The sequence below is a fragment of the Cyprinus carpio genome, chromosome B20 (assembly GCF_018340385.1).
Source record: "Cyprinus carpio isolate SPL01 chromosome B20, ASM1834038v1, whole genome shotgun sequence".
In the NCBI taxonomy this organism is placed as follows: domain Eukaryota; kingdom Metazoa; phylum Chordata; class Actinopteri; order Cypriniformes; family Cyprinidae; genus Cyprinus; species Cyprinus carpio.
Window position 1 is genome coordinate 24,965,784 of NC_056616.1, and position 21,106 is coordinate 24,986,889.

Sequence of the window (21,106 nt, forward strand, 5' to 3'; positions counted from 1 at the left end):
AGCAACAAGAATATTATAGTTAATAAAATATAAAAACTCACTTATTTTATTTTATTTCCAAAAATAAAATAAAATAAGATAAAATAAGATAAAATAAAATAAAATAAAATAAAATAAAATAAAATAAAATAAAATTAAATAAAACTGAAATAAAATTAGGAAAAAATATAAAACATTAAAGCATAATAAAACATAAAAAAACTAATAAAAATAACAAAATCACGCAAAAAGAATTATTAAAACTTTACATAAAATTACAAGAAAAAAATAAAATATAAAAATGCAAAAAAAAAAGAATAAAAACTACAATAACCCCTAAATGATACTAAAATAACACATCATCTTATTACGAAATTATAAGAAATGCAATCAAAGTATGTCACAGAAATCCCAGTGTTGCGTTTATGTTTTCTGGTTTAATAGAAAATAATCTTGTGTTTGGTGTGTTGTGTGGATGGCTAACAGTTACAAACCCTGGTCATGAAACCCTTAACCAGTTTGGTGACTGTAAATGAATCTGCAGATGAATTAGAGGCAGGGCGTTTCTGCAGATAATGTGACACATGCATGTGTTTGTGTGCTTGAGTTTCCTCATCTGCAGAGAGAGACATTATATCTCAGTGTGTCTTATGTGCACATCGTTAAGTGTTTGTCAGGAAGATAAGACTGGATTATTAAGGACATGTTATACACTGAAAGCATTCAAAAATCTGGAGTTTGGCTGTTTGCACATAACGTTTTCACAACTCACTGGGAATGTCAGCAAAATATTCATAAACATATTTTATGTAGCTGGCCACAAAAAGACTGTAGTTTCTCAACTTTGTCCTAAAGGTTACGACTTGGTAAATAACACTGAGTAAACATGTTTAACCTGACCTGTTTAATGTGGAGTATTCACATGCATTTGGCTTAATAAATAGCGTGCAATAGTTGCATAAATATCTGCACGCCCCTAAAGTCAGGTTTTCATTGCTATTCTAACTAGAGCTTTTGTTGCATGTGGGCGCTGGCATCTGATCCATCCTGGCATGTTGAGATGTAGGTCATGGATGCTCTCATGTCACGACGTGCCGCAGGAAGAGTTTCTTCACCATCTCCACATCATCAGCTTATGTACACGCTCCTCGTCTGTCATGTGTTTCCCTCCACACCCGCTGATCAAACAGCACAATGACTGCGTTTCATGTCCTCGCTCTTATACTGTGTTTCTGTGCTGATCAGGGTCTGCTGAGAGATGAGGTGAAAGAGCTGAACTGAGGGAAATCACACACAGATCCACAGGTAAGAGCGTCATGCATTGGAAACAGGCTTTACGTTTACATGTTAGTTTATTTGATGCATTCTAAAAACAAAAAAAGTCGCTTTTTTATATATATATATATACAGTTTCTGAATCTGCGAAATGTTAATTATGTTACCAAAATAAGAGGGATCATACAAAATGCATGTGTTTGTTTATTTAGTACTGACCTGAATAAGATGTTTCACATAAAAGACGTTTACATACAGTCCACAAGAGAAAATAATCGTTGGATTTATAATAATGACGCCGTTCAAAAGTTTTCACCCCCTTGATTCTTAACACTTTGTTGTTATCTGAATGATCCACAGCTGTGTTTATTTTGTTTAGTGATAGTTGTTCATGAGTCCCTTGTGTGTTCTGAACAGTTAAACTGTCTGCTGTTCTTCAGAAAAATCCTTCAGCTCCCATAAATTATTTGGTTTTCTTTCATTTTTGTGTATTTGAACCCTTTCCAGCAATGACTGTTTGATTTTGAGATCCATCTTTTCACACTGAGGACAACTGAGGGACTCATACACAACTATTACAGAAGGTTCAGGCGCTCACCGATGCTCCAGAAGGAGAAAACATGCATTAAGAGCCGGGGTGTGAAAACTTTTGACCAAAACAGAGATGTGTACATTTTTCTTATCCTTTTTTTTTTTTTTTTTTTTTTTTTACTGTACTGCCCTTCAGAGGCTATAAAGATACTTACATGTTTCCCAAAAGGCACAATAAGTTAAATGTACCTTGATCTTTAAATTAAAAAAGTTTTCACGCCCCGGCTCTTAATGCATGTTTTCTCCTTCTGGAGCATCGGTGAGTGTCTGAACCTTCTGTAATAGTTGTGTATGAGTCCCTCAGTTGTCCTCTGTGTGAAAAGATCAAAATCACACAGTCATTGCTGGAAAGGGTTCAAATACACAAAAATGCTGCAAAACCAAAGAATTTGTGGGAGTTGAAGGAATTTTTTGAACACTAGTCCTATGTAAAATATCTTATTCAGGTCAGTACTGAATAAACAATAACATGCGGTTTGTATGATTCTCTTATTTTGGTAAAATAACTAACATTTTGCAGATTCTGAAGGGGGAATGTAAACTTTTGACCTCAGCTGTATGTATAAATATGTACAGTATATATATATATATATATATATATATATATATTATATATATATATATATATATATATATATATATATATATTCTGATATTAAAAGATTGAGTAGGGGTTGCACATATATATCACATATCGTGAATTTTTATAAATATGTATCCAGGTTATTTATCAGGTTATTATCAGTGTGTAATTATTATATATTTTTAAAAATTATTTTTTGTTATATTATCATTAATTAAAACTAAAACCATACAAAAACAGTATCATTCCTTGAAATAAAATAAACATTAATTGAAATAAAATATAAAACAACTTATTTTATTTCAGCTAGTTGCCAAAACAAACTGTCTCCTTTTCGATTAAAGTTGAAGTACTAAAATAAAGCTAAAGAAACTAAACTAAAAACTATATAGACATAGTTATAAAAAAACTGCTAAAAGTTATTTTAAAAAAAACACTACAAAAAATATTAAAGATTTTCATTTAAACTGAAAACAGAAAAACATAAAATGTAATTTAAAATATTAACAAAAACTATGAATATATTTTATTAATTTTTTTTATTTAAACTGAAAACAGTAAACAATATATTATTCCTTTCTAGCAAATTTCAAAGGTTCAAAAACCATTCTCCATATTTTCTGCTTTACACTATTCCTGATTTTTTTTAAGCATGTGTAATTCTAGATTTTAATATCCAATATACATTTTTATATATATATATATATATATATATATATATATATCAATATACATTTTTATTTACATATATATATATATATATATATAATTAAATATAACATAAAAACAATTAGTGGGTAAAATTTCTTTATCAGTGCATCCCCCCTTTTTAAAAACTTTTTTATTGAACAAATTAAATTATGCTTCGACATTCAGTATTAATATTTGAGGATGGTGCCAGATTTAATTTATATTTATTATTTGCTTTTTGATAACAGACTTTATGCATAAACATAATAGATTAAAAAAGCCCCTGGCAGAATGAAATAAATAGATTTTCATGCTTTTGTGTGTCTTATCCTGTTATTTCACTTATTTTCTGCTCACTGTTTAATGTTCACTAGTATAATATTTTATTATTATAAAAAAAGAGAGGCATCATAAATATGCATGTTGTTTTAATTTGTTGTTTACATACAGAAGACACAATAATACCTGACATAGCACACAATAGATCATATTTCACTCCAAAAAATAAAATGAGTAAAAAAGTTTTTTTTATGATAATAACAGAAATATCTGACAAAAAATATATATATTTCATATTAAGCTTTTTATATATTCTATATTCTAGGGATAGCATTTTATTTTTAACATTATTATGTAATTATTATTTATAGTCACTATGTTGGTGAATCTCACACACACACACACACAAAACTAATCTAGATCATATTTCACTCACTATTTTTCAAACATGATTTTTTTAATGATAAATAAGGAAAACCATCATACAAAATGATATAGTAGATATTTCTCTGCACAGATATGTTTTATATTTATATTATTGTAATAAAATTTTTTTTTTGTATTTATGATGTTATTGTTAATTTGTGTTTGTATCTCAGAAAATGGCAAATAGAATTTTTAATTAAATTAAATAATTTTTTAACATATTACATAATTATTTTGTATATTCTTGAAACTATCATAAGCAAAAATATCAGGCAAAAACAATATATATTTTAGTGCGTATCATTTCACTGCATAGATGTTTATTGTGTGTTAAATAATTGCTTAAATATGAGAAATAATTTTTTTTATCGCTTATATTTGCATAAATTCAGCATGGGTTCATAAATTTGTTCTTGTCTATCTCATGCATCTGGATGGGTGCTGAGGGTCATGAAAGGTCACGAGGACAAACTGTTATTAATGAATACAGCAGACGAATTTAATGTTTCAAAGTGCTCGTCTTCATTATCGTTTGGTTTAAGCTTTATTTTCAGCAGTCCATACAGTAAAAGAAGCTATAAAACAGTTTATTAAACCTTCAGACAAAATCTAAAATAAAATCTGTGCATATGTTTTTTGTTTGAGTATCATATTTGTTCCATCAGGCTTATATGACTCTGATATAGTGAGAATATGAAGGAAACAACTCAAAAACATGCAGTTTGGTGCAAAAAATTACAGTGATGTCGTGTATATTCCAGTTATACAATTCTATTTTAACATTATTATGTAATCATTATATGTAGCCTCCAGATAGGTGAATCTCACAAAATCACATCTAGATCATATTTTAAAGATTACTTTTTGCATTATATGACAATTAAACAAAAATATCATGCAAAAAAATAAAAAATAAAGCTGATATTAGTACGAAGCATTTTACTGCATAGATGTATTGTATGTTTTGTATATTCCAGTTATACATTTCTATTTTTAACATTATGATGTAATTATTAAATAAAGTCAAAATAATAAAATAATTATTATATAATTTTTATTTAAATTATTTAAATTAAATTTTAATTGTTTGATTAACTTAATATAATTTATTTAATTTAGTAATTATTTATATTTATTTTATTTTGCATTATTTGTGACAATTTGTATGGCCAAAAAGTAAGATAAAATTTTAATAACTTGTAATGATTGAGATGTTTATAGAGCAGATACTGACATAAAATGATGTAAATATGAGTCGTGGCTGTATATCTCCAGTAATGAGATGAGATGTAAATGATCCAAACATATAATGCAGTGATTGAGAGATGAAGAAATAAAGGCTCCTCAGAAGATGTGAGATGTTCTGGAGGCTTGTGAAGATCATTCCTCCGCTGAGGAACAGTGAAAGTAAAGCTTCTGGAAACAAACGCTCCTCAAAAGATCCTGAGGATCCAGATTTGAGACTCTAAAACATGATTGATGGAGAATCAAGTAAAGCTGAGCTGCTTCAATCTGGAAATATTACTGCAGTTATTCTGACCTTTACTTGATCAAAATCACTCAAGATCTGACACTTGTTTCTACAGTCACACTAAAAGAGCTTTTACTGGATAAAAAACGAGAAGACTGAGTGACAGCAAAGTTTGGGGCTTATAATATATATTACAGTGACTTTATAGGTTTATAAAGCTCTCTTTATGGGTTCTTCCTTCCCACAGGCTTGGGGAATCCAGTATATGAGGAATCATGGTCTTTTTCATTGGCCCACAGCAATACTGATCCACTCACTAGTAGTTAGTTTCTCACGGTTCACTAAATATGCATTTAGACTCGATCTACGACCGTGTTACAGGAGGCTCTCAGTCTTAGGTTTAAGTGTGTTTTTGACCTGCTTCAGGAAAGGGGCGTGTCCTCAGGTGTCTGATTGATAGCTCCGCCTCTTCTTCAGTCTGGTTTTGGAGGCTGTTGTGTTTTCTTCAGAGCGTGTGTTGAACCCGAGCGCATGGCTCTGCTGTCGTGTCATGATGGGACACACTCTTGTTTCCAGCAGGCTGTCAGGATGTTCCAGAGGAAGAAGAAGAAGAAGAGGAGGCTGGAGATCTCCTCACCCAGGAACTTCGAGCACAGGGTGCACACGTCCTTCGACCCGGTGCAGGGCTGCTTCGTGGGTCTGCCGCCTCAATGGCAAAGCCTCATAGACACGCTCCGGAGACCCAAACCTGTGGTGGACCCCTCCAGCATCACGCAGGTGCAGCTCAAACCTCAGAAGGTAAAGCTCCTTCAGTATACAGACATGAACACATGAGGTTCGCACTGGATATTCTTGCACTTTTGTATGCAGTTGTTATGTATTTGTTGAATGCATGCAGTCATGTTATGGTTTATTGTATATATATATATAGATAAACTATAGTATGAATTATACATTAATTAATCATCAAAACTAGTAGCATTATTTTTATGATAATTAAGCAAAAAGTGATTAATAGTTCTATGTTTATTATATAATTATTATATATAATCTCTCTCTCTCTCTTTCTTTCTCTCTCTCTCTATATATATATGCATTATTTGCATAACTTTATTAAAATTATTTTTATGAAAATGAAGTAAAATATAAGGAAATTCACTGCATGGATATATTGTATATTCTTGTAAAAAAATGTATATTATTAAGTAATTATTATATAGTCACTTTTCAAATCATATTTTACTTGGAAATGCAAAGAAAAAATATATTTCTTAAAGAAATTTTTACTTTTTTACATTATTTGCGAAACTTATCAAAAACACATCATTAATAGTACAGTGCATTGCATTTGATTGCAAAGAAATTCTTGTAATGCAATACTATTTATGGAATTTAATGCATATATATATATAGCATTTAAAAAAACATTTTTTTTGCATTATTTGCAAAACTAATTGACATTATTTTTCTGACAATTTATGACAAAAAAAAAATCACAATCTGGATTTTATCTCTTCATTTTGCTGTGAAATGTGATTGAAGCAGCACCTACTGTAATTTCTAGAAAAACGTCACACAAAGACAGGGCTTTTCCCCGAGAAAGTGTTTCAGGTTGATGTTTGCAGCTCCAGTTGTAAATAATCATGTGTCTCTGTTAAACTGGTTCTGTAGAGGGAGGTTTGGTTCATATCGAAGCCAACGTCTTTGTCATATTTCCCCAGGGTTCTCGCCTATCAGAAACACCAGTCAGATGTTTTCATAATGTTTAAGTGTTTCTATCCACTAATTATGACCTGACAGACCTGCTCAACGCTGCTGTTAAATAATGATTTCATCACCATCAGCATCATATATGTTGCTTTTGTCTTGTCCAGTTCACTAAATTCTTGCGAAATTATTTTAATGACAATAAACCAAAATAATATTGTTCCAGCAATACAATGCTATTTTTAACATTAATATTTTTTGTTAAATGTTCACTAGGGTGAATTTCACAAAAACATTTCAAGTTCATATTTTATGCTTGCATGAAGAAAGAAAGAAAGAAAGAAAGAAAGATAGAAAGAAAAATAAAGAACGTATTGCTTAAAGAAAGTTGTATATTTTTTTAATTATATGCAAAACTTTAATTCAATTTTTATATTTTTACATTATTTTTATGATAATTTATCAAAAATATACTAAATGAGCATTATATAGTTGCATTTTGCTTTATAGATATATTGTATATTCCAGTAATACAACTCTATTTTTAACATTATTATGTAATTATTATATAAATAATCACTAGGTGAATTTCACAAAAACATGTCTAGATCTTATTTCACTCAGAAAAAAAAACAAAAAAAAAAAAAAAAACATTATTTTCAAAAGTTATTGGCATTATTTTCATGACATTTAAACCAAAACATCAGGTAAAAATTATAATAAATATTCATTTTTTTCTTTTAAACAGTCCTGGGGACAAACATCTGCCAATTAAATAATTGTGTAAAGATCTATCAGCTGTCAATCAAGCTGTAACTGTAGCTGCATGAACTGGATTTTTGGTGACTGAGTGATGAAGCACCATCTTCATCTGAGAGGCGTGTCGTTGTTCCCGCTGGCTAACGTTTCCCAGTTTACCGAGCAGGACGTGTTTATAACCAGCACTGCTGTAATTAAAGCTGTCATGCATCATGCGCATTATATAACTGCGTCTGAGTGTGCAGCTGATATATATGACAAAACAAAAATTCAAAAATGTGTTCACTTTCAGTTCATCTGAGATCAGGATGAGTTTGTTTCTTCATCAGGTTTGTAGAAATGTAGCACTGCATCAGTGTCTCAGCAATGGATGCTCTGCAGTGAATGGGTGCCGTCAGAATGAGAGTCCAAACAGCTGATAAAAACATCACAATAATCCACAAGTAATCCACAGCACTCCAGTCCATCAGTGAACATCTGGAGAAGACAAAAGATGAAACACATCCAGCATTAAGACACTTTTGATGTCTAAAATACGAGTCTATAATCCATAATAAAAGTGCATCTCCTGTTGTTTCTCACATCAAAATCCAGCCACATATTTGTTTTGATCTGTGCAGATTTCTCTCCTGATTCAGACCAGAACACTTTTTGGAGGAAGGAACTGGAGGAAGCATTATTATGGATTATGAACTCATAGTTTTAATGATGCTGTGGATTACTTGTGGATTATTGTGATGTTTTTATCAGCTGTTTGGACTCTCATTCTGACGGCACCCATTCACTGCAGAGCATCCATTGCTGAGACACTGACGCAGTGCTATATTTGTGTCAGTGCAGTCAAATCTTAGTTTTAATGTCATGTTGAATTCTCTCTTCCAGAGGATCGTTCGCGGCAGTTTCATCGGACACGAGGACTACATTTCTGCGGCGATCGCTCAGATGAATCGTCTCCCTGTTACAAGCTCAAACTCGTTGAGGAGAACAAGCCCGTCTTTAAGGAAAAGAGCCCAGTCTCTGGGCCGTCTGGGTGAGGTAGCCGAAGGAGAGACTTACGAATATCAGGAGCTCAATGAGGCCAGTCGGAGGAAGGGGCGGGCAGGTGTTGTAATGGTGGTGGTGGTGATGAAGGGTGGTGAGCGAGAGCGGAAGCCCACAGCCCAAATCCAAGAACAGCTACACCGTAAACTCCACCGAGTCACGACCCAGAGCCAAGTCCATGTTCATGGCACAGCCGGTGCTGATGCCCCGGGACATTCTGCTCGCACCTAGAACCGCTCGTGAAGGGCCTGGTATTGATAAAAGAGATGTAAAACCCAACCAGAGGCCCGTATCGTGTCTCTACAACACCTACAGCGAAAACAATGGAGTGAGACTGAACTCAGATCAGCCCACGATAGAAACGCCGAGGAGGCCTCAGTCCACATACAACTTCAAGGTAAGAGACAGATTTTCTTAAATCATTTTTCTAGCATTTCCATTAGGTTATGTGTGTGTGTGTGTGTGTGTGTGTGTGTGTGTTTGTGTGGTTGTGGTGGTTTTTGTTTTTTTTTTTTTTTTGTGTGTACACTTGCTTATGCCACAGTTCATTGTAAGGACCAAATGTCCCCACAAGGATCTTAAAACCTGACATTTTTGACATTGTGGTGGAAAAAAGATAAAAAATAGTAAATGATGTTTATCTGAAAGTGTAAGAATGCAAACAAGCTTTCTGTAAGAGGTAGGTTTAGGGTTGGGGGATAAAAAATATTGTTTGGTCTGTATAAAAGTAAAAGAAGTCTATGGAAAGTTCCCACAATTCACAGAAACAAACATGTGTGTGTTCCTTTTTATTTTATTTTATTTTATTTTATTTTATTTTATTTTATTTTATTTTATTTTATTTTATTTTATTTTATTTTATTTTATTTTATTTTATTTTATTTTATTTTATTTTATTTTATTTTATTGTAGGCCTACTGTTTAATTGAATTCAAAAATGAATAAATCTAATAAAAACTCTCAACCTAACATTTTAAATATAAACGTTTAAGCATAAATATAAATAGCAAAAAAAATTGTTCCTAAAAGGTTATTTTTTTAATGTTCTCTGAAATGTTTTAAAAGCGTTCGTTCTTGGTTATGTGAATGTTAACGAAACATTCCATTTTGGAATGTTTCAGAAATGTTACTTTTGAAGGTGCTCAGAATGTTTCGGAAAAAGTAGTTACATTTAAAATTTAATGTTTGAATGTTTTATTGAAATATTGAAAAATTAAATTTTTATTTTTTTTTTTTTTTTTTTTTTTTTTTTGTTTTTAGGATAACTGTTAGCTATGATTACTGGAAGAACGTTTGTTCATAAAAGATAAAGAACATCTTAAACAGATTTCTCTGGGTTTAATAGAAGCTGAGCCTTATCATGGTTGAAGATTACTTATCGAGGAAAAGATATATATCTGCATTCAGATGCTATGCACTTATTTTTTTGCCTAATATTTTGCCTAGTTATCACAAAATTGTGGTTAAGTTTTGCAAATAATGCAAAAGATATATATATATATATATATATTTTTTTTTATATATATTGCTATAATTTATGTATATTTATATAATTATTGTTTTTTTTTTGGAGTGAAATAAGATTTTTTTGTGAAATTTATCTGTGACTATATATATAATAATTACATTATAATGTTAAGAAGAGAATTGTATCAGTGGAATATCAATGCAGTGAAATGCAATGCAGTCTAATAGCAAATGTATAATTTATATTGTTTATCTATATATTTGACACACTGACAAAAAAAATCATTTTAACTCAGCAAAATTCACCTTTAGTGAAATTCATTTCAGTTTTATTAAATTTTTTTGTATTATTAATAGCATTTAATAAAAAAAATATCATTACATTATATATTATATTATAATTTATATATACATATACATATTTAATTTTTTCAATATTTTGAATTAGTTTTAATTTGACATTTTCAATTTTCTTTTTAATTTTGTTTGTTTTATTAATTTTTATGTGCTTCTTGTCATTTTTTATTAGTTTTTACATAGTTTTTAATATAAAAAACATTCAATATTGTATATATTTATTAATATTTTAAATATTAAGTTTTAAATTTGAAATATTTCTGTTTCACAGTATTTCATTTTTTTTTCATTTATTTTTGTTTTATTTATTTAGTTTTCATTTTAGTACTTGAAATTACTTTCTTTTTTTAATTAGTTGCCAAATCAGCATTTCTAATTTTCATTTAAAGTTGTCATCTAATATTTATGTTGTATTTCATTTCAGTTTTTTATTTTATGTTTTTCTTTTTTAATGTTATTTCAAGGGAAAAAATGTAATGGTTCTATAGTAATATTTTTAGTTGACATTAACAACACTGCTAAGATGTTGTTGATAAAGCTTGTTTTAAACTAGTGCTGTCAAATTAATCAAATTAATTAATGTCAGATTAATCGCAATTAACTGCATCCAAAAATAAAAGTTTTTGTTTTCATAATATATGTGTGTGTACTGTGTATAATTATTATGTGTATATAAATACACACATACATACATACATACATACATATTTATATTAGTGAAACGATTAATCACATTAAAAAAAAAAAAGTTTTTTAGATGTAATATATGTGTGTTGACTGTGAATATTTATTATGTATATATAAATTATATATTATATTATATATTATATTATATATATATTGTTATATTATATTATATATAAATATATTTAATATACAAATATTACATATTTTTCTTAAATATATACATGCATGTGTGTGTATTTATATACACATAATAAATATACACAGTACACACACATATATTATGTAAACAAAAACGTATTTTGGGTGCGATTAATCGTTTGACAGCACTATTTTAAACACAGAATATTCCTTTAATATTATTCTAGAGTAATACGCTACTTCTTACATTTGTCTGAAGAACTTAAAATACTTGATCTTTTCCTTGAATACAGGCGAGTTTCCCAGCTATTTCCAAACCCAACGGCACTAGCAGTCCTAAACCAGGCCTTGGAATAACCAGCCATCCCAACACACGGCGTTCCACCAGCGACATGATTTCTCCCCATCAACCCCCTGCGACTCCAGCCTCGGTCGCTCTGACGCAGGACAGCCCGTCTCAGCCCAGACCCGCTCCGACCGGCTCGCCCGCGGCCCCCAGCGGAGCCTCGTCCCCCAGCCTCAGAGCGGCCCAGACGCCCGGCAGCGGCCCGGAGACGCCCGGAGTCACCCACCAGCAGTTCAGAGCCGCGCTGCAGATGGTGGTGGACACCGGCGACCCTCGCTCGTATCTGGAGAACTTCGTGAAGATCGGCGAGGGCTCCACGGGCGTGGTGTGCATCGCCCGAGAGAAGCACAGCGGCCGGCAGGTCGCCATCAAGATGATGGACCTCAGGAAGCAGCAGAGGAGAGAACTGCTCTTCAATGAAGTACGAGCGTCTCATCTGTCAGTCACAACACATTTAGGGCCAGATTTACTAAACAGGGCAAATTCCAAAAATGGGCGTGGAAGTTTCTCACGCAATATACCAAGCACAGCACAAATTAGCTTAATCTCAAATAAGCAGAGCAGATGCTCATCAGGTGCAGGTGATATACTTACGACACATGCATTTATATATATATATATATATAACCAGGAAAGATTGCTTTTAAAACATTTTAAAAACTGGATGTTCAGAGAACATTCAAAAGTAACCTTTTAGGAACAAATATTTTTTGGTATTTATATTTAGGCTTAAACATTTCATATAAAGAATTAGGTTGAGAGTTTTTATTAGATTTATTAATTTTAAATTAAATTAAAGAGTATATCAGAAAAAAAAATTCTCACACACACATACACACACACATATATATATGTGACTCTGGAGCACAAAATCAGTCATAAGGGAAGTTTTTTTGAAATTGAGATGTATACATCATCTGAAGATGAATAAATCATCTCTCCATTTGATGTGTGGTTTGTTACTTCGAACATGCAACTATTTGTCTGGGAGGGAGCCAAAAAAACCTATTTGAGAAAATGTTCAAATGAATCTTAGCAATGGAGCTTAACTAATCAAAAAATTAAAGAAGAAAATCATAGGAAAGAATGCTTTTAAAACATTTAAAAAACTGGATGTTAAAAGTAACCTTTTAGGAACAAATATTTTTTGGTATTTATATTTAGGCTTAAACATTTCATATAAAGAATTTAGGTTGAGAGTTTTTATTAGATTTATTAATTTTAAATTAAATTAAAGAGTATATCAGAAAAAAAAATTCTCACACACACATACACACACACATATATATATGTGACTCTGGAGCACAAAATCAGTCATAAGGGACAATTTTTTGAAATTGAGATGTATACATCATCTGAAGCTGAATAAATCATCTCTCCATTGATGTGTGGTTTGTTAGGAGGACAATATTTGTCTGAGATACAACTATTTGAAAATCTGGAATCTGAGGGAGCAAAAAAAATCTAAATATTGAGAAAATCATCTTTAAAGTTGTTCAAATGAAGTTCTTAGCAATGCATATTACTAATCAAAAATTAAGTTTTGATTTATTTACGGTTGGAAATTTACAAAATATCTTCATGGAACATGATCTTTACTTAATATCCTAATGATTTTTGGCATTAAATAGAAATGTATAATTGTGACTCATACAATGTATTGTTGTCTATTGCTACAAATACACCTGTGCTACTGATGACTGCTTCTGTGCTGCAGGGACACATATAGTATACATAATAAAAAATGTTTTCTGGATGTCTTCACACACAGGTGGTTATCATGCGAGATTACAGGCATAAAAACGTGGTGGAGATGTTCAAGAGTGCTTTGGTGGGTGAAGAGCTCTGGGTCATCATGGAGTACCTGCAGGGCGGCGCTCTGACCAACATCGTCTCAGAAACCAGGTGAGAAACATATAATGGACATGAATGATTCCTCAGATCACATGTTACTGATGAGAGGTGTGCTGGACTTTACTGAGTGATCAGATGCAGCCTTTTCACCTGAAATCATACTGACGTGTTAACATCAATCCATGAAAACATCTGTTAAGATCCTCTCCCAGATGGTATCTTAAAAAACTGCACTAAAGCAAGAACAAGAGGATTTTTTCTGTTCGCTCATCTCATCTGTCTGCTGTAAGGAAAGAGTTACATACTGCAACAATCTGGAAACTGCTTTCTTTTTACAGTTCTTTATTGATCTTCACACATTCTTCATACTAAACCTCTTACATCAAGCAATAAACACCTGCGATGGAGTCAGATTAGATTGCAGACTTTGTAGTTCCTGCAATGCTTTATGCAAGAATGCAGTGTGAATACGTTGTGAAATGTAATGCATTATACAAATATTCACGATGCCAATAAACATGCATTAGTGTTCAAAAAGTATGGGGTTGGTAAGATTGATTTAATGCTTTTTTTTTTTAAATCAAATATGCAGTAAAAAATCTGAAATATTTTTACAGTCTAACATAGCCATTTTCTGTGTAATTATGTGTTAAGCAGTAATTTATTTCTGTGATGCTCAGCTGTATTTTCAGCATCATTACTCCAGTCTTCAGTGTCACATGATCTTCAGAAATCATTCTAATATGATGATTTGCTGCTCAAGAGACATTTCTGATTATTATCAATGTTGAACACAGTTGTGCTGCACAATATTTTTGTGGAAACTGTGATGCATTTGATTCATAAAAATATCAATTTCTTTTTAAAAATTCATAATGGCCTGAAACACTTGAACATCAGTGTATTCAATGTACATTAGAGGGAGCAATAGAGTCACTAAACCAGATGTGTTATTATTCTGCTAAATATAAGCACAGTTTAAGTAGCTTTAAATGCTTCACTGTTTGCTGTGTGTGTGTTGTGTGTGTGTGTGTGTAACCAGATGTGTTTTTGTTTTTGTAGTTTTTGTGTGTGTGTGTGTGTGTGTGTGTGTGTGTGTGTGTGTGTGTTCAGGCTAACAGAGGAGCAGATTGCTACAGTGTGTGAAGCTGTTCTCCAGGCTCTCTGTTATCTTCACGCTCAGGGCGTCATTCACAGAGACATCAAGAGCGACTCTATCTTACTCACGCTGGACGGCCGGGTGAGACACACTCCTGACCGCTGCTAATTACACTCTACGAGTCTTCATTTACATCTGTATGAGCTCTTCTCAACTGAGCACCTTTCCAGGACTGAGATTTCAACACATGAACTGCTTAAAGTACAAAAAAGTGTCCTTAAATTCAAATTTGAATCTTTAAAAAAAATCATTAACTATATAGACTTGAAAAATTATTAACATGAATTATGCATTTAGCAGGGGTTTTGCAGGTCTTCTGATGTTTTTTGGATGTACTTTCTACATCGTATTTTTGGAAATTAATAAAACAAATATAATTGGAGTACATTTTATAAGAAAATACTACAATTACTAGCAAGTTAAAATTGTTTCTGCACCAGATTTTTTTCAGTATACCAGGGTTATTGTCAATAATTAAAACCATAAAAAAATTCACTTTTTTAAATAAAATAAACAAACTAAAATCACACACACACACACACACACACACACACACACACACACACACACACACACACACAACACACACACACACACACACACACACACACACACACATATACCTTCAACTTATTTTATTTCACATTTCTTATGTTTGTTTAGTTTAACTTCAAGTACTAAAATAGCTAAAACAGAAATAAAATTAATAAAAAACGATGAAGAAATATTTAAAAAGAAACAAAAACTCTTTACAAAATGTACAAAAACAAAATTCTTTAAACTTTAATCAAAATTAAAATGAAAACCACTGTATATAGAAACATTTTCAAAGAAACAAAAATGAATAAAATAAAAAAATCAACCAAATTACTAAAACTTTGAATAAAATAAAAATATAAAAATAAAACTATATAGAAATATTTTCAAAGAAACAAAACCTAATGACCAAAACACACAAGAAAATTACTACAACTTTAACTAAAATGAAAATGAAAAGAGAAAATATAAAAATGAAAACTAAAAAGAAATAAAAAAGAATAAAAATTACAAAGACGCAAAACAAAATGACTAAAACTTATAAAATGGAATAAATATAAAAATAAAAAATGTTATAGAATTTTTTAAATAGAAAAAAAACCTAATTGAAATAAGAAAACATGACATATTTACTAAATCTTTTAAAATGAAAACAGAAAATATAAAAAAAAATTGATAACTTTTAAAAGAAACAACAAAATGACTAAGATTCAAATGAAAAGGAAAATATATAAAATAAAAACAAATTCAAAATATTAATAAAAACCTCTGAATGATACTAAAATAGCACTACAATTACATGTTTTTGGTGTATAGTAGACGTGTGGATTGGAAATGCGGTTGATTTGAGCTTCAGGCAGCTGGAGAACTCCTGAGCAGAACTGATGTGTCGACTCATTCTCTGTTGTACAGGTCAAACTGTCCGACTTTGGATTCTGCGCTCAGATCAGCAAAGACATCCCGAAGAGAAAGTCGTTAGTCGGGACTCCGTATTGGATGGCGCCGGAGGTGGTTTCAAAGACGCCCTACGGCACTGAGGTAACGAGCATCATCAATCTTCCCTTTAATTTCATCAGATCACACATGATATGAAGTAAACAATCTTAATGGGTAAGATTATTATCATAAAGATGCTGGTTGAGCCACATGTCACAATGCCACAGCAGATATTTAAAGCATATAATGCTGTGATGAAGAACTTTTAATGGGAGGATTAGAGTCGGTACATAATATCTGCATGGAGATAAAGGTGGATTCGCTTTACCGGATGCTGAATCTATTAAACAATGTTAGAAATCTCTACTACAACATAACATGACCGATCTGACATTGCTTCATTCACCGAAGGTTTGGAAAGCTTGACTAATTTGGCAAAGAGACCTTAATAGTGACATTAATAAAGACATAGAGTTTCTATGGTGTTACACAGGTAAACTGGCTAGTTTGAGCAATAATAATGCTGGAAGTGAAAGAAAGAAACATGAAACATGCATTCATGCTCAAGGGAAGTGTACATAAAAATACTGCCTTTTTTGGAAAATGTTGGGAAATGACCTTTCACTGTCACTGACTTTAGAAGATAAAACTGAGACTGATCAGTTTAAAACAATGAGTTTTCCCTTCCTACTAAACATTGCATGTTTTTGCTAATGTTCCCATGTAGTTATGAATGTCTGAATGTTTAAAATATCCATCTTTTTTGGTTATGCAAAACTTGGGGGAACATTCCATTTAGAATTCAAACATTATGTGAACGTTACTTTTTGCCTGAAGCAAGTAGTAACATTTAAAAAAAAACGTTACATTAATGTTTCAGGAAAAAAAAGAAAAAAAAAAAAACATTCAATGAATGATGTGTAAATAGTAATGAAAGCTTTATTTCTAGATATAAAAAACATCCTTTTTTTTTTTTTTTTTTTTTTTTTTTTTTGGTTATACAAACATTTAGGGAACATTCAGTTCTATAATTTTTCCAAACATTATGGGACTGTTACTCTTGAATGTTTCCTGAACATTCTAAAATGAGTATAAACATTTAAACAATGTTCGATGAACATCCAACTAAAATGTTTCAGAAAAAAACATTCCATGAATAATGAATAAATGTCCTTTTTTTTATTTTTGCTATACAAATTTTTAGGGAACTTTCCATTTTATTATTTTCAAACATTACGTGAACGCTACTTTTGAAAATTCCCTGTATGTTCTGAAACGTGTAGTAAAACTTAAAAAAGCGTCAATGTTCAAATAAAACGTTTCAGAAAAAATAAAAAACACTCCATGAACAATGTGTGAATAATGTTTTTGTGCTAACTTTTTAAAACTCTGAACAAACGTTCTATTAATGTTTGTTCATTACTTTAAGAGAAGTATATAAATAGAATTATTGGAAAAGTCATGGAAATGCATTGGTCCAAAGCCTTGGGAAACCTGTATTTATTTATATATACATATTTTATAAATACACATTTACTTTGTAATAGTTTCACTTTTGTTTCCTCATATTTTTCACTGACTTACAGTACAATACAAGTGTCTGTGTGACTGGTAAGCAGCTGCTCAAAGAATGTCTCAAAGAATGCTTCTGCATGAACTTTATCTATAGTTCTTTGTGATTCTTGAGAAGGTTGCATTTGTTCCTCGGAATGAGGAATCAGAATTAGAGATGCTGCTTTCTGCTGAAGTGAAAGATCCTGATGTTTGTGTGTTTGTAGGTGGACATGTGGTCTCTGGGGATCATGGTGGTGGAGATGATCGATGGAGAACCTCCGTATTTCAGCGAGACGCCGATAGCAGCGATGAAGAGACTGCGAGACGAGCCGGCGCCGACCGCCAGAAACATCAGCAGGGTAAAACCAGCATAACCTCAACTAAACTATATTCATGTCATAATCAATTCTGTTTAGTTCAACTTGATGTAATAAAATAACTAAAACTGACATTATAACTATATAGAATTTTAATTAATATAAAAATAACAGAAACAGAAAAATAAATAAATAGAAAAATAAAGCTTAATAGAAATATACTCCCATTAATAAAAATGACGTTTTCATTAATTAAAAAAGCCAAAATGAAATAAAATCTAAATATTAGATGAAACATTTAAAAAAAATTAAATAAAAATGATAAATTTTGAAAAGTAGTAAAATTAATAAAACTGAAAATTTAATAAAACTTAAATAGAAATATTAAAAAACAAAAATTACTAAATTACTAAAATTAAAATTTAAAAAATTAAAGCTAATTTAAATCTAACAAACTATTAACAAATACTATAGATATATAAACATTACAAAAACAATGCTTACTACACTTTAATTAAACTACTAAAAGTCATATTCATTAATTAAAAAGCCTAAATGAAATAAAACAGAAATAACTGATAAAACACTTAAACTTTAAAAAAATGCAAACTGAAAATTATGAAATTTAAAAGTACCACAATTACTAAAACTAAAACTAAAAAAATATTAAAAAGCTAAATAGAAATGTATTAAACAGTTTTTAAAAAAAAATGATAGAGGCACATAACAAAATTGCTAAAGCTAAAATTGTAAGAGATAAAAGCTAAAATAAATGTAAAATAAAAATATAAAAATAAATTAAAGCTTAATAGAAATATTAAAAAATAAATAAATAAAAAGGACAAAGAAAATTACAAATTACTAAACTTAAAATTGTAACATTTAATAAAGTAAAAGCTATAATTAATACTAAAACAATACTGATTTCATGCATAAATAAAATAAAATCACTTAATTACTGTATATCATGAATACCATAAACACAAGTGTCCCCAAAATCTGCTTAATGAGACTTCAATCGAAGGAGATGAATCCTACTTTCCGGACCATGAAGTTATGTTTGGTCATTATGATGTTTGATATTATGTGTAATGATCTTTGTGGTGTGATCAGATCTCTCCCGTCCTGAGGGACTTTCTGGACTCGATGTTGACGCGTGATCCGCTGGAGCGAGCGAGCGCCAGAGATCTGCTCCAGCATCTCTTCATGCTGCAGGCCGCTTCTCCTCGCTGTCTGGTGCCGCTGGTGGAGCAGTACCGCAAACGCATGTCCCGCTGCTGACCTTTAGCACTTTAGAGACTATGAACCTTCCCGATCTGCTGGAAAAACCCTGAGCTGAAGAACCTCATGGAGGAGGACAGGAGCGATTCACTCCAAAACCATCATTCTATCAGCCTTTATTCCTCTTATTCTAATGCATTTGCACAGAACCTTTGATATTACGTGTCCTGTGTAATATAGACTGTGCTGATGGGTTTATTAAATCCATCTGACGATCGTTCACAATGTATGGAAGCCTGTTTCTGCTTTTGTGCTAGGGGTTAAGGAGTTATTATGTAATTATTTCTTTATTTCCTGCAATTCTGAAAAACAAAAATTGAAAAAAACTGAATTGTGAAAGTGAATTGCGAGAAAAGTTTAATTGTAAGATATAAAGTCAGAATTGCAAGATATGAACTAAGAATTGTATTAAAAAAATTTAACTGCAATAAAAGTGAATTGGAAAATATAAAGTCAGAATTGCAAGAAAAAATGTAGAATTGCGGGATATAAAGTCAGAATTGTGAGAAAAAAACTGAATTGTGAAAGTCTAAATTGCAAGAATTTTTTTTAATGTAAAATATAGTCAGAATTGCAATAAAAAATTTAATTGCAAAAAAAAAAATCAAATTCAGAATTGCGAGGAAAAAAAGAAAGAATTACGAATGAAGACATAACTGAGGAAAAAATTTGAATTGTGAGAAAATTTATGAATTGCGAGATATAAACTCAAAATTGCGAGAAAAAAATAGAATTGAGATATAAAGTCAGAATTGCAAGAAAAAAAAATTGAATTGTGAGATATAAAGTCAGAATTGTGAGATTAAAGTCACAATTACCCCGTGGCAGAAACAAGTGTCCATAACAATGAGATCAGAAACACGAATTATGAATCATGTTGACTTTAAAATGTAACTTTTATTGCTGTACAGCTTTGGATAACAGCGTCTGCTAAATGATGTTAAATGTTATAATGAACGTGTCAATGAAACTGAACTCGAGCTCTTCTGTAATCCAGCAATGTCTGTATTTTGTATTCCAAGATGTTAAATGATTTTTATAATTCGTAACTGTTTTTGCAAATGTCATAAACTGCATGTCTATCTGTTCCTTTATTTTTAAGCATTAAATTTACAAACTGTGTTTGATCTGCTATATAAAGCATTGATTGTATTGAATACATGGTTTAAACAAGCAAGAAACTAATACTTAACTTTATGACTTATTTGATGAGAAATACTGACAAATATTTCAAGTATTCAAAACTGAAAGAAATGTAATGTAAATAAAAAGACCAAAAAAAAACCACCTTATAAAATACTGATTTAAAATATTTATAAAAACTCATCTCAATTATAATGAAAAAACTGATTGTAAAATCATAACATGCATATTAAGTTTTTTTTTGCACATTTCATGAAGTGCTTATTGTACACTGAATAAATGTATTAAAAATTTAAATGAAATGAAATTAAATATAAATATCCCCATTCTTTCCCCATTCTTACCCCATTCTAAACCATTCTTACATAAGTTTCTGCATTGAATTGCATGCATACATTTATGAGAATGGGTTTATGAGAGATGAGTTTCACAGATTTTTTTCTTTTTTCATGAATGAGGCTCAGCGACAGTACAGAGAGGCAGATAATAACAGAAGAGGAACAGCCTTCTTTTCATTCCAGCATTCTAT

The 21,106-nt window shown here is 31.0% G+C and overlaps 1 protein-coding gene across 1 annotated transcript; it reads left to right on the forward strand.

Annotated features, from left to right (window-relative positions):
• The first annotated feature begins 411 nt into the window (after positions 1-411).
• pak6b (p21 protein (Cdc42/Rac)-activated kinase 6b) lies at positions 412-19,692 on the forward strand. The gene is made up of 10 exons (XM_042746726.1): positions 412-1,284; positions 5,874-6,092; positions 8,643-8,867; positions 8,932-9,198; positions 11,744-12,217; positions 13,568-13,701; positions 14,764-14,890; positions 16,259-16,384; positions 18,061-18,195; positions 19,267-19,692. Exons 2-10 carry the CDS (start codon positions 5,883-5,885, stop codon positions 19,432-19,434), a joined length of 1,866 nt encoding a protein of 621 aa, XP_042602660.1. The 5' UTR covers positions 412-1,284; positions 5,874-5,882; the 3' UTR covers positions 19,435-19,692.
• Positions 19,693-21,106: the final 1,414 nt, after the last annotated feature.

Bases quoted from the DNA above. Each gene is read 5' to 3' on its own strand.
- pak6b (XM_042746726.1), top strand. From the start codon at position 5,883: ATGTTCCAGAGGAAGAAGAAGAAGAAGAGGAGGCTGGAGATCTCCTCA. The intron at 9,199-11,743 runs GTAAGAGACAGA...CCTTGAATACAG, and splicing joins AGTCCACATACAACTTCAAG to GCGAGTTTCCCAGCTATTTC. The intron at 12,218-13,567 runs GTACGAGCGTCT...CTTCACACACAG, and splicing joins GAGAACTGCTCTTCAATGAA to GTGGTTATCATGCGAGATTA.